Raw genomic sequence first — 15,387 nt, 5'->3', positions numbered from 1 at the left:
AGAGCAGGGCTACGTACCCAGTTAGTGTTAAACGCACACTTGTGAATGGACTGTGCCCACCTTACAGTCAGGGTGTGAGATCACCGGGGGCCTAATGCACAGGCATGCATCATGGATGGCACCATCGCCACCACCACCATCACCATCAATATTGATCTAGATGACCATCAATTCATTAAACAAATTGTTGAATCCCTACTATATGCAATAGAATACACTAGAAAACATAGTACAGATGTAGAAGCTTTAGTGCTCACTCACTGTCTTGTACAAATATAGGAGGGCTGATTCCTTCAAAGCTCAACTAACTTCCTAAAGGACACACTGCTACCAAGAAGCACAGTTCAGTACCATGGAGACCAATCACATTCTCTTCAGCCACCCAGCTCTGCAGTCATGATGCTTATGGAATAAACCACGGCTTCTCTAGTTAAATAATTCATCTCATGCCTCAATGAGCCTCCATAGAGTTAAAAAGAAAAACACAGAAAGGAATAAAGGAAGTGGGCTCCCCCTTCTGGACTGAGCTCAGTTAAATAGAACAATACTCACAAGAGGGTACGGTGAGGACACTCCACCATTTAAGTATGAGGTCTCCTTATTAACGATCATAAGGGCCACCCACCCAATAGAAAGATTCCATACTGTGTTTTCAGCTACCAGAGGTGTGTGGGAAGCATCTGTTCATACCATACCTAAAGTGTCACATGGTTCATTCTTCCAGGAACAAATGTCAAATCCCGTGAGTAAGATGGCATGGTCATGCCTCTTGCCATTCTTTCCAATGAGGGCAGACTGCCACTGACAAAAACTATTCAAAGACTGGTCTGCATGATGGTTGATCAATAATCCTCCCTATGGGAAACCCACACAAATCAGAGTGTGAATTTGTCACAGAGATGAGAACGTTGAATCATTCCATTTCTACAGGCAAACACAGAAACAGAATGTTTCTAGGGAGAAAGGTCAGTAGAGGAAAAAACTTGAGCTAAGGTTGGTGACAATTGGTTAAAAAAAAAAGAAAGAAAGAAGAAAAACGCCTAAAATCTACTTCAGGTAAGTGCTCACAATATTTAAAGTAACTACACAGTTTCAGTAGTGTAGTTTATGGTCAATTATATTTCTACAACAAGGAACCTGACATTGGTTAGCAACACCCTTGTTCATCTCTTGCTGGTTCCACCTTTACAAAAGTATTAAAACTTTTAGAATATAATTGTAAATTAATGTGACAAAGTTCAATGCCTCCTCAATAGAACATGAGAAACGTAGTTGAGTATAGCTCAGTTACTCCTATATCAACATTTCCAAGAAAGGGCTTGGCATATCAGAGGTTACCATCAATCAATCAACCAACCAACCAACCAACCAACCAACCAACCAGTCAAATGAAAGCTCATTGAAAGAATGCAGAAACAAATAATTACAAGGTTCTAAAGGGTAAGATAGAATCTACCCTTAAAATACTTTTTTTTTGCCTGGCTGGCGTGGCTCAGTGGTTGAGCAATGACCCATGAACCAAGAGGTCACTCGTTAGGTTCCTGGTCAGGGCATATGCCCGGTTTCAGCCTCAATCCCCAGTAGAAAGTGTGCAGGAGGCAGCCGATGGATGTTTTTCTCTCTTTATCTCTCTTCTTCTCTTTCTAAAAGTCAATAAAAATGTATTTTTTTTAAATAATAATTTTTAATCGAAATGTTTGTTTAAATTATTGACTTGAGTCAATTTGAGGGTTCTTATAGATATTCAATTCTGAGTGAATTAGGATGCTGGGGCTTCAATGTCCTTGAGGAAGGTGTAAGTGGAAGGTTAAAGACAAAAGTGTCTCTCAAACAGCACACACCATTTCTTCCTTCCTAAAATTCCAAGAATCATTTGACAAGTTGTTAACCTCTGTAGCTCTACACACCTGGGCAATTAGATTTATTTTCCTTTTGTCTCTGACTCCCTGCCTTCCATGTTCATTATTGGGGCTAGAGATAAAGATAAAAAGACACAGGAGACTTTAAAAATAGTCTGTTTAATTGGTAATCCCCAACTGAGAAAAATACAGCGTTAACATCAAACTACTACAAAGCAGTGAGTGTCGTGCCATTTAACACTTGACTATGTGTTCTGATTGTATCATTTACCCCAGGCCTTTCCCTTGCACCTCACTGTAATCAATCAGGGCAGCTGCATATTCCTTGTTTATTCTCTATAGTACCCAAGATGGTGCTGCGGAGACAGTAGGTTTACTACAAAAATTTTCTGATGACTTATTTTCAAAATATCCTTTTGCATATACCTGCTATTACCCAGCCTATCCAACTTGCAAAATCCAATTTACCCTTAAATCTATTACCAAATGCACCTTCCTTATGAAGCCTGCGTAATATTTATATTTTTGTATATAATTTATATTTTACATTTGTATTCATATTATATATGCATAGTTAATCATATTTTGTCATTATATATGCATATATACTATATATATATGCAGATACTTATTTTGTAATGTTTTAGCTATTTGACTGTACAACCCTATTAGACTATACTTTCCTTGAGAGTAGGATCAGCATAGTTTCAAATTCAAATTTCTAATGACCAGTAAGTACAAGATTGGCACATAGCAGATACTTAATAAGTGTATCCTGAGTGAAGAAATAAATGAAGTTTGCCACTTACAGGTTCTTGTTCCAGAAGAATGAGGCTCACCACAACAATGTTTATATCACTTCCAATGGTCCCGTCTTTAAATAGGCTGGAAACCTGTTGGAACATGCAAAGTCAAAAACAAAATCTGAAAGTTTCCAGAACTGAGGTGGTGGGAAACCAATTAGTAATATTTATATGTATAAAGGCTTTAGTTTTACCAAATATATGTACAATGAAGCCAATTTCAACACTTTTTTTTTCTCTCAAGAAAAACACACGGCTGCATCCTCTAGTCAACCCATAGCGGGGATTCTCTGCTTTCTAGCTGTCGCAGAGAGCCAGGAGGGCTGGAGCCCGACAGCCCCGCTTACCATGTTCATGACTGTGAGGATGTACGTGGTGACGTTCGCCTTGCCGTGCTTTTCCACCATTTTCTTGTCTGCTACCACCAGGGTTTCCACGTTTAGGCCCTTTTGTGACTTCCCAGCTGATCTTCTGGGTCTCCCTGTGCTCCCGTATTCATCAAACCTGAGATAGGTGTCCCCTGTGGGAGGCTTGGGGGCATCTACAATGAACAGAAGAGCATTTGGAAGGGATATCAGTACAGAGCATTTGGTAGTACAGAGATAGGCAGACATCTAAACCAGGGGAGGAGAAGGACTCTGTAACCAACACTTCACTCATCTATGATGCCATCAGTGCCTGTCCTGAGGCTCTGCACCAAGTTTGTGGTCAAGAGCAATTCATTCACTTGTATGCATAACCCATGGACACAGAGACACATCATAATTAAAATGCCAAGGGATAAAGACAAAAAGAGAATTATAAAGGCAGCAGTAATACTCCAACAATAAAAATTTAAAATAAAATAAAATAAAATAAAGTCTTCATCTGGTAAGTAAAAAGAAAAAGATTCATTCAATAGAAGTTTGGATGGATGGATGGATGGATAGGTGGGTGGATGGATGGATTCAATAAATGAAAATGCTCTAACAAGTAAAAGAAAAGATACAATTCTAGGGGGTCAAGAAAAATCAATTTTGTGAGCGTAGTCTTTAAAAACAGAAAGTGCTAATTTATTTTAGTGTTTAAAAACTGCAGAAATAGGTATCATTCTTTGCGTCTGAATTCATAACACTTTATATATTACTTTCTAAATAAAATTAGAAACGTATATCCTGTAGAATACTGCCCATGTCTTATACTCTGTTTCATCAACATGAACTTTAATGTAGCACAAAATAAGTGGTCAAATCAGGTCTCTTGCCTGATATTGACTTAGTTATAGGGGAACAGCAGAGTCAGGTTGATATTTGAAAGTATAAATATTTTGTAACAGGGAAAGCGTGGGCACCACCTCAACAGAATGGACGCTGGCCATGGCCTTTGCGCAGAGCCCTGAATGGGCCTGTTGGGCCAGGCATGGCCCCTGTAGTCCCAGGGTGGCTGGGAAGGAAAAGGGCATTTGAAAGCCCAGTCACTATGTAAACGAATATGGAATTATTTTAGTGCTTTAACAACTGGTATAGTTACAATAGTGACGTCCTCTTTCCACGGCGTGAAATTAAAGGAACAAACCAGTTAGAGGCAGATTTAAAAACTCAGGTTGGCCATGTTGATGGGTGACCTTGAGTTTAGTTCTCATCTCTCACTGCCACTGTGAATATCTTTACAATGATCAATACGACTATTACTGTAGACCCATGCCAAGGAGATGTCTCTAAAAGAGAGTGTGTCCGTACCACTCCAAATGCAAAAACCAATTAAGATGGTAAAAACACGGCCTTTCATTATAGCTCCCAATCAAGACCTCAGCCATCGGAGCTCCCCTTCTCCAGGGGTGGGACCATCACCTGGCTGCCTGTCCAGCTACTTGCCTTTGAAATGTGGTGACAATGGAGGAAGTCAATGTTAAGTTTAATTTAATGTAAAGTTGTATTTAAAAAGCAATACTTGATTCAGTTATTAAAAAGCTCAAGCATGTGTGGAACAACTTGAATGTATGTAAATCTACTTTTTCAACCTTAAATGTTATGAAACCTAAATATAGATTGAGTGTTTCTGATGAGAGTTTATCATCTCACTTGAAACTGTGCTCTCAGTGCAAACTAAATACTAGATTTCCAAAACTTAACATTTAAAAATGTAGTTTGTCACATTGATGACATATTAACATGATATTTTGTGTATATTGGGTTAAATGAAATATATTTTTAAATCTATATTATCAACATTAATTTAACCATTTTTAAATTTAAAAGATGTGCCTCTTAGGACATTTAAAATTACATTTGGGGCTGGCCTTATATTTCTACTGGCACTGCTGGTCTAGAAAATGCAGAAGGCTGTGCCTGGGTCAACAAACATGCCCACAGGTCCAGCTAATTCCACTCAGGTGCTAATGTTCTTATTTCCTGGGAAGTTTCTCCTTCAAATCTTCAAAAGGAACACCAACCATCCCTGAGGATTCACCTCTGGTTTCTTTAGTTATTGGAAGACTGGGTGCTTTTCTCATGAGTACAGAGATAACAGTAGAGCCTGTGACTAAAATGTAGGAGATGCTAAAAGAATGACAAAAAAAGCATGTAAAAATCTTTCCTAGTTTATCTGAAAAAAATTGAGAACTGATCACCTAGTGTTTGCCTGACAGGGTGATGTCTGCTCCATCCCCAAGACTAAATTCTGGGGGCGCTCAGTGTAACCCCATCTTAATCTGCAAAGTCAGCACACCCAATGGCACTCAACAAAGCCTATCGAGCGCCCACATAAGAACAGAACAAGAAAAAGTTTCCTTACATACATTTCTTGCGTCGTCCACAAAAATGCTGCTTTTGCGACCTTCGATGGTGATGCTCTCTTTCTTGACTCTGGTACGTGTGGGGAGTGTGACTGAGGGTATGACCAGGATAAATCTGGCTGGAGCCTGGGTTGCCATGGTAACGCTGGACCGTCTCCTCGGCGGTCCTTTTGTACAGTACGTGAGGATGGTGGCCTGCAGGTGAGCTGTAGTTGTGTTCCTGGGCCAGTAGCTGAGGTAATGGCGAGATGAGGAATTCATTTTTTCGTGTCCTTATTAGACCTGACTGAAAAGCCAAATACAAAGAAAACATCAATGATTCCAGCAACTGCTTATTGGCCACTTCCTGTGGTGCAGGCACTGTGCTAAATGCATGCGCGTATCTTCTCATTTTACTTGCAACTCTTATCACTCCCATTTTACAGATGAGGAAACCGAGGCTAAGATAGTAAGTGGGAAAGCTAATACCGGCACTATGGGAAAGGAAGAATAATTTTCCCTCTTTCCTTCCAGGTTCTTGGCTGAGAACCCCCCTGTAATAAAAAAAACAAATTAACAGGAGAAAAACAAACATGTTTAATGACATGTATACGTTCCTCTCTACATGGGAGATACTCAGGAAAACTGAGTAACTCCTGGAACTGGCCCAAGCCACTACCTTAAGTCTGTTTTATTACAGGCGTATCTCAGCCAAGAACCTAGAAGGTGTGAAAAGTTGGCATAATAGAGCCAGAAGTCAGCCCAGAGGAACTGCTTGCATGTCTTGCTCCTTGAACCTTCGGAAAGTTTGAAGTAGACAACATAACCTCTGGACTGAGCCGAAGCCACATTGTCTTAGACGACATAATTGTTTGCAAAACTAACAGGAAAGCAGACATCCTGACCACAAGCACTGTGATTGTGGACTCTCTGAAGATAGAATCAGCAATCAGCACATATAGCTAAACAGTGAGTTACTCCACTTGTTAGCACCAGTAGAAATCGTTCCTTCATTCATGCAAACATTTCCCTTGCATGTCTCACAAAACCCCTTGTCCTCACCCTGTAATCAGGGCACAGCTTGGGTTTCTGCCTGAATCTGTGCCCTGAGACTGCAATTCTATGAAATTAAATAAACACCTGTGGCCTCTCACTTTGGCTTTTTATTTCTTAGGTGAATAAGGGATAAAGAGAAAATGACTTTTCCTCCCCTACACACGCGTAAGGGAGTTTGCACACACTTCTTTCACTGCCATCTTCTCCCTCCAACTGGCTTGGCTCATCGCTTATGTCTTAGCTTAAATACTCAGGACCCTGTTTAAAACTACCCTCCCCCCTGTCCAAGTGATCTCAGGCCACAGACTGCGTGCTTTAGTCTATCTTCAGTGAAGGAAACAAACAAAAGGCACCTTCTCCCCACCACCTCTGATGTACAGTTTCAAGGTACGCACTTACAAAGGGCAGGCGCCGCGCTGGCACCCCGGTGTGTGCCACACATTTACAGGTAATAAATATTGATTGGCTGCTAATATTTGTTGGATAAGTGAGTTAAAGAAACTCAGAGTGCGGGGGATCCTAAAGGGGTGCCAGCACCCCCTCCCTTCACAGATGGAGAAACCAGAGCAGGGGAATGGCATGTTCAAGTTCATAGAAACCATGAACTCTGCCCAAGTCACAGGTGGGAAGCCAGAGTTTGAATCAGTCCCTTCTTTAAACTCGCAGCTACCCTGTGAGCCAATCTCCGCTGGACAGGGCCCTGAATAGGACCCTCACCTCTTCAAGCTGCACCATTGCAAGGGGCACCATTTACAGTCTCCAACAGAGTGAACAGATTCAACTGTTTTTGAAAAAAAAAAAAAGTGAATTATTCTTGAAAGCCCTCCAGCCTTAGTAACTTCCTAACTTGGTTAAACTCATATCAAAGGCTTAAACCCTTTAAGTGCCTTAACTGGACAAACCAGTTTGAAAGCTTTTTTTTTTTTTTCCTTCGTTTCAGGAGAATGATAGGCAACTCAAATGCAGAGAGAAAACTTCCATTTTGAGAAAGCAATAAAAAAAATAACACAATTGTCATCCTATATTGGGACAAACACACGGGGCCCACACAGCCCACTGTTTTTCAGTTTGGAGTGACAAGGACAACAGCTAGAACAATTCTTTCTAAGAAAACTAGGGTTTGACAGTGTTGGCTCTTAAAGAAGAAAACATTCTCTGGGGGGTTTAGTTTGAAAACACGGAGTGTCACCAAATAAATACACGGTATAGTTCAAGTATCTAAACCCGGTACCTCCAAAAGGAGAGACCTGTGAGTGCGCTTGTGGAATGTGTGAATGAAGCATTCTCAGTTACTGAACACTCACGGTGCTCTGAAGGGATCGGTGCCCTCCCAGGGCTTCTGATGAGATGGGGGGAGAAGGAATTAAACGAAGATCACCAATGGGCTACGAACTGTTCCTGTGTGTGAAGCATGAAGAAAAAGAGCAGGGTTCTATGAGACGATGACGGAGAGGGTGCGGAGGAGGGGGACACTGATCTGAGAGTGGGCGGCGATGGGCTGCTTTGCTGAGGACGGGCATGTCCACCGGACCAGCAGCCCTTTGCTCAAGAGCCCAGTCAGTCCACATTTAATCAGAGGCTGTCAGCATCCCCCAGTTCTTCCCAGCCTGGTGAGGGGGGGTCGGGCAGCTAATAAGAGCCACAGAGTGTTTTCAGTCGGCAAGAGCCAAGCGCCCCTTCTGTCCTTTCCTTATCTCCTGGGGAAGTTCATAAACCTCTGAGGGACTCAAGTCCCTGATTTGTAAAATGGGAATAGTAATTGCACTTCCCTTAGAGAATTTTCAGAGTTAGTACTTTTAAGTGCTAAGAACAGTGCTCGGCACAGAGAAAACACTCAGTACATGTTTATTACTGTTATCATTATTACATTTGATTATTTGAGGGAACAAAGCAGAGAAGTCGTGCCCTTTTCTAACAGTGTGTTTGTTTTATAATGTCCCCCTTCAACTGGACCTGAAATTCTGGGACGTGGCGTAAGTGTTCTTTCTGTTTATTGAGAGAAATAGTGAAAAGACCAGACAAGGTTTTAAGACCTGAAAAGAGACGTGACTTTTTTGTTGTTGTTGTTAATCCTCACCCGAGGATATTTTTCTGTTGATATTTAGAGAGAGTGGAAGGGGGGGGGAGACAGTGAGAGAGAAACATCGATGTGAGAGAGACGCAGATTACTAATTTGCCTCCCACATGAGCCCTGACCAGGGCTGGGAATCGAGTGTGCAACCGAGGTATGTGTCCTCGATCGGAATCAAATCCGGGAACCTTCAGTTAGCAGGCTGATGCTCTAGCCACTGAGCAAAACTGGCTAGAACAAAAAAAGAGGCATATGAACGAAATTCTTGCAAATGTAACTGAAGATAATGATAGAGGAGAGATAATAAACTTTTTTTTTTAACCTGGGAGAGTTGCTTAACCCAAAGAATCTGTTTTAGTTTTGATTTGTTTGTTGGTTGGTTTTGATGGGAATGAGAAAGGAAAGGAAATTGCTAGACTGTGCCTCTTAACCCTATTTGGAACCATAATATTCATGGGTCAAAATGTTTAAATCTAGCTTTTGTCCACTCTGAAGGCCCAATCTCTTACCCACCTGCCCTCCCCTAAAGGAGGCAGCATCCTGGGGGGAAAGAATACTTCTGATTTGCCTTAAAGAGATAAATGGGTGGTTACTGCTGGGAGAAAAAAGTGAAGTGGACTTTTTGGAGAAGATGGCAGAATGCACCATGACCATGGACTAGAGCAGCGGTCGCCAACGGGTGGTCCGTGGACCACTGGTGGTCCGTGAGGTCCGAAAGGTTGGCGACCTCTGGACTAGAGCTCTCTGATGCCAGCCATCAGTTTCGATGGGACAGGTACAGGCCCACCTCCTGCCAGTGAGCACCTGGGCAGATCACTCTGAGGCTGTTCCACCGATGCTCACTGAGCACTCTGCCCGGGGTTCATGAGGCTGCATCACTGGCAGAGGTGTTTATCCAGGTGACCTCTGACCTCAGCTTAGGCAGGTAGAAGGTAGCGTCTTCATGCACTCTCAGTCTCTGTGTCTTTCTGAGTCACACTGATAGTGATGGATTAGGGGAAAAAATAGTCCAAAAATCTTGCTTCAGAAGTTCTTAGAAATGATTGGCTTCTCCCCTCTTTCCTAGCTCCTTCTTCAAACACTGCACTAGGCTCAAAACAAATTATCCCTTTCTTTCACTCAGACTTAACCAATTTGGTCTCCAAACAATGATCGGCCAGCACGGTTCTGGCCATATGCAATGGTTTATGCTACTGACACAAAGATGCATATTCTCGGTCCCTTCTTCAAAGCACTGTAACTACAAACTGTCTGTGTGGGTATAGATCATGCCATGCTAGTGGCTCTTAAGCGATATTAATAACACAGTGATGAAACTTATTTATTTGGCCAATTAACGATATTTCTATTGAAAGAACTACTTAATGACTTCAACAGCCCAAATCTCATGAGACCAACATGCAGTGGCTGGCAACTCAGCATGGGGTGGAGGGGTGTGAGCCGATTCTGTCCAGTGCCTGGCTGTGCCCCTCCTCAGAAGGCCATATGCTTATAAGAAGCTCTTTTTATTTTTAAAACAATGTATTAATATCAAAGGGGTTGGCATGTTTACCATAGCGTATTGTATAAATTTCAGTATTAATTTTAAAAAACTTAAATCCACAAATGCTCTTAAATAAAGTTTTTATAAGCAGTCAAAATCTGTGGTTTCACATTTATAAACGAATCCAAGTCGTTTAATCATGACTGACAGATTCTCTCTCCTTTTCTCCCCACCTTCCTCACTGCCCTGCCTGAAGGAGTTGTTTACTGTTTTCTACCAGACACTGCGCGTGCGCAACATTGTCTGAGAAATCGCACCTGCCTCTCACAATAGTCCTATTTGATAAGCTCTCTTATTAAACTTTCTCTATCACACAGCCTTTCTTCACCCATAAACACGCATCCCATTAGGATTCAGGAAAAGTTCCAGGAACACTGTATTGCATAACTAAAATTTACTAAAAGAGAACTTGAATGTATTCGTGAAAGTTTTTTTTTTTAAAGGCACATAATATGAGGTGAAAGAATGTGATCATTAACTCGATGGGGGAAAATCTTTGCATAATGTACAGGTAGTCAAATCATCACATTATAGGCTTTCCATATCTTACAGCTTTGTCAGTTATACTCCAGTAATGCTGAAAAAAGACAAGAAAGGCTCCAGAGAGGATAAGAACAAAACACTTCTGGGCTGGCTTAACCTAAGTGCCTACTACCTTTTACTGCCACTTCATATGGAACAAGAACTGAGAGAGTCTAGAAATGAAGGCTGCGGTCCAGGGATGCTAAAATCAGAGTCATCCCTTTGGCTTCCCCTCTCAGTGTTCACACCAAAGGGAGGGTGTCCCGTAGTGTCACTGAGAAAGCTTCTCCCTGGATCTGGCGACAGCTGGCTCACCTGGGATGTGTGCCTTCCTGCACGTTCCCAAGCTAGTTCAGGTGCAGCCTGCAATGCTCTGGGGTTTCCTCCCTTCTATTGCATTGCAAGTACTTACAGGGCACGGCTGGGCTACTCTGCTTGGCAACAGCCAAGGCATGTCCTCCTGTGTGTCAGAGGTACTCCACACATCTTCGGGAGAGTGATAAGTGACACCCCGACTTCTCTGCTCCTCCAATAGCTTATTAGGCCCTGATCATCAATGAGGCCCGATGTCAGAGCTGCATGGCCCGGACCAGCAGCTTGGTCACGAGGACTTTCTCATGGAGGGAAGACTGAGGAAGGGGCTATTGGACAGTCTTGTGTCACACAGCCCTCTTTGCTCCAGACTTTCCTTTAGATCGGATCATTTCAAAGGAAGGACTCCATTTGGAAAACACATGACGGCCATCATGGCTGTTGGTTAATTGTGAGGGACCAAGACGAGAGAGCTAGCACGTCTGGATTTAATAGAAACCAGACTTTGCACGAACTTCACATGGGTCCATGCAGCCAGCCTTTCCCCCCGGATCATTCCAGGCTTTGGTGCTGTGTCTGCTAATAACGGTCCTCCTTCCTCACGTGTCACGTCGATGTCCTGGGGAAGGGGGTGTGCATGCTAAAAGTCTGGGAGGAGACAGTCATAACTCACATCCATCAGAGCTGTGTTTTTTCATGTCAATTTGAGAATCCGAATTTGTTCTCCCAATCTCAAATTTCCATTTCCTCCAAGTAACATCCTACCAAATGCAGTATTATGTGGTTAAACAATGTTGACAATTTTAAACGTGCAGTTGATCCCTTGGGCCCCTAACTCTGTCCTTCCCTGTGTTCTGATTCCAGTGTGTCATGTATCGCCCGGTCGTAGAGGAAAGCACTGGCCCCCTCCTTCATCTCCCTGTGGGCAATGCCTACCCTCTCGGGCTCCAAAGTCGTTTCTCTAAAGCACCACTTTGCAGAGTGTATTATTCACACGGTATTATTACACGCTGAGTGCCAGAACAAGAAACAGGGATTTCAAACAACATTGCAGTCCAGGTCAACCTAAGTCCAGTGCCTGGTCGCCTCTGGACCCATCCTCTATCCCTTTAGACTGGGCTCTAGGTACACCTGCTCCATCGCTGTTCCATCAACAGGACAGCCACACTCCTGCCCCAGGACCTTTGTGATTGCTGTTTTCTGTGTCTAGAACAGTGATTTTCAATCTGTGTGTCACAAGGATGTTTAAAACATGCAATCCCTGACTATTTAGTCAGGGCACTGACCTCTTTTCCCTTAGATTGTCAAATAAAAAAGTGACAATAACTGTCCAGTGTGAATGAATCAAAATTATTTTCTGTGAGATTGACAAAAAATATACGTTTGGTATGCTGAGGAATTTTATTAATTAGTTACATGTACCATGAGATTAAAAAGGTTGAGAATCGCTGGTCTAGAATAGAATGTTCTTTCCCTAGATACATCGCTGTGTTTAGATTTTTGCTCAAAGGCCACCTCTTCAAACCACCCTATACACACAGCAAACCTTGTCTTCTCCATGTGTCAGCTTTATTTGTCTATAGAACCCTTATCATTATTACCGGTGCATCATGTAACTGTTTGCTTATTGTCCATTGCGCCTACTCGCTCCATAAAACCTTGGGCTTTTGTCTACGTTGCTCATTTTCATATACTCAGTGTTTGGCACATGGTAGATGCTCTGTAAATATTTGTGGAATGAGCTAGACGTAAGGCAATGTGCTTGGTACGGAGGGAGACATAAGAACAAGCAAGACATTGATGTCAATACTTAAGGACACATCTACTATGGGAGATACATTAAGTCCTTTCCTGATTCATCATTCTGATTTACATGCCCCTGCATAGGCTTCTTTACTAGTCTGTACTTTGCCACAGCACTCATCAAAGGGGTCTTTCATCCTCCCTCATTGTAATGTAAATCCCTGCAAAGTGGCGATAGTGTGCCCTTGGTACTCAGATAGCATTGGCATGACACTGAAATCATCCTGAGTGAATGAGGAAACATACAGAATCCTATGGGAGTACAAAGTCAGGGCAGACCACCTCTGAGGATAATATTCAAACTCTTGTACAGTGAGGAACAGCAGAAGGTTTTGAAGGGAAAAGCCATAAGAAACAATCTATGTTATAGAAAACTGGCTGGACTCAGGTTGTAGGAACTCTTTGCTTCCTGTAACAGTGAAGAATAAACTAATTTGACACTTTTTATTGTGCTTGGTATTATCGTGAAATATGTCAAAAAATTTAGGCAAGACTAGAAAATTATATAATGAACACACATTAGCTAACATCCACTTTGTCAATTCTTACTATGCCATCTTTGCTTCACATTTCATTTTAAAGAGCCTAATTATTATACATATAGGTATTCAAGTATGGAAATCTAAACTCTCCATATACAAATAAATGGAAGCATATGCTGTGCTAATAAATAGGAAGAATGAACATCACAAAAACATCCATACTACCGAAAGCTATCTACAGATTCAATCCACTTTGTCAATTCTTACTATGCCATCTTTGCTTCACATTTCATTTTAAAGAGCCTAATTATTATACATATAGGTATTCAAGTATGGAAATCTAAACTCTCCATATACAAATAAATGGAAGCATATGCTGTGCTAATAAATAGGAAGAATGAACATCACAAAAACGTCCATACTACCGAAAGCTATCTATAGATTCAATACAATTCCTATCAAAATACCAGTGGCATATTTTACAGAACTAGAAAAAATAATCCAAAAATTTATATAGAACCACAAAAGACCCTAAGCAGCCTTAGTAAACTTGAGAAAAAAGAACATGTTGGAGGTACCATACTATCTGGTATCAAACTATACTATAAGGCCATAGTAATCCCAACAGCATGGCACTAGCATAAAAAGTCATGTAGATCAATGGAACAGAATAGAAAGCCCAGAAATAAACCCACACCTAGATGGTCAATTAATATTTGACAAAGAAGGCAAGAGCATACAATGAGGTAAAGACAGTCTCTTCAATAAATGGTGCTGGGAAAATTGAACAGATACAAGCAAAAAAAAAAAAGAAAGAAAGAAAGAAAGAAAGAAAGAAAGAAAGAAAGAAAGAAAGAAAGAAAGAAAGAAACTAGACCACCTTATTAACCCATATATAAGAGTAAACTTAAAATAGATTAAAGACTTCAATGTAAGACTCAAAACCATAAAACTCCTAGAAAAAAACATAGGCAGTAAAATCTGACATTTCTTTTAGCAATATTTTTTTCCCTGCTATATCTCATCAGGCAAGGGAAACAAAAGAAAAACAAATGGGACTACATCAAATTAAAAAGTTTTTACACAGAAAAGGAACCATTAACAAAACCAAAGGACAGCCTACCTAATGGGAGAAGATTTTTGCTAATGATACATTAGATAAGGGGTTAATATTCAAAATGTATAAAGAACTTATATACCTAAAAACTAGAAAAAAACAATCCAATTATAAAATAGATAGGATCTGAATAGAAACTTCCCCCAAAAGGACATTCTGATGGCCAATAGAAAGAATGCTCAATGTCACTCCTCACCATAGAAATGCAAATTAAAAACTCAATGAGATATCACCTCACACCTGTTAGAATGACTATCATCAATAAATCAACAAACAACAAATGCTGGTGAGGATGTGGAGAAAAGGGAACCCTTGCACACTATTGGTGGGAATGCTGATTGGTGCAACCACTATGGAAAACAGTATGGAGGGTCCTCAAAAAAGGAAACTGCCTTATGACCCAGTGATTTCACTTCTCAGTATATATCTAAAAAAATGCAAATTCCTAATTTGAAAGAATATATGGACTCCTATGTTCATTGCAGCATTGTTTACAATAGCCAAGATATAAAAGCAACCCAAGTGCCAATCAATAGAAGAATGGGTGAAAAATGCTGTGGTACACATACACAATGGACTATTACTCAGCCATGAAAAAAAAAGAATAAGATCTTACCATCTGAGACAGTATGGATGGACCTAGAGGATATTATATTAAGTGAAATAAGTCATTCAGAGAAAGACAAATGCCATATGATTTCACTTACATGTGAACCTAAAGAACAAAATAAACAAAATTGGAACAGACTTGTAGACACAGAGAACAGATTGATGGTTGCCAGAGAGGAGAGAGGTTGGGGGAATTGGGTGAAAAAGGTGAAGGGATTAAGAAGTACAAATTGGTAGTTACAAAACAGTCATGGGGATGTAAAGTATAGCATAGGGAATATAGTTAGTAATATTGTAATAACTATGTATGGTGTCAGGTGGGTACTGGAAATATTGGGAGGAACACTTTTTAAAGTGTAACCACAATGCTGTATACTTGAAACTACTATAAAATAACATTGAATGCAAACTGTAATCCTATATAATAAAACCCTAATATGCAAATCGACTCAACAGCA

General features: G+C 40.9%; 1 protein-coding gene across 1 annotated transcript in view; it reads right to left on the bottom strand.

Moving 5' to 3' along the window:
* The window catches only part of ADAMTS18 (ADAM metallopeptidase with thrombospondin type 1 motif, 18), a 131,144-nt gene that overhangs the window by 61,376 nt on the left and 54,381 nt on the right, over positions 1-15,387 (bottom strand). Inside the window, exons 6-9 of the mRNA XM_005862706.2 lie at positions 5,439-5,721; positions 3,010-3,203; positions 2,669-2,752; positions 696-855 (exon numbers count right to left, since the gene is read on the bottom strand). Coding sequence (XP_005862768.1) covers positions 696-855; positions 2,669-2,752; positions 3,010-3,203; positions 5,439-5,721 — 721 coding nt within the window. The remainder of the gene's footprint in view (positions 1-695; positions 856-2,668; positions 2,753-3,009; positions 3,204-5,438; positions 5,722-15,387) is intronic.

This window comes from Myotis brandtii, unplaced genomic scaffold (genome assembly GCF_000412655.1).
Source record: "Myotis brandtii unplaced genomic scaffold, ASM41265v1 scaffold165, whole genome shotgun sequence".
NCBI lineage: Eukaryota > Metazoa > Chordata > Mammalia > Chiroptera > Vespertilionidae > Myotis > Myotis brandtii.
The sequence above is the reverse complement of the archived record's forward strand: the minus strand, read 5'-3'. Positions and strand labels throughout refer to the sequence as shown.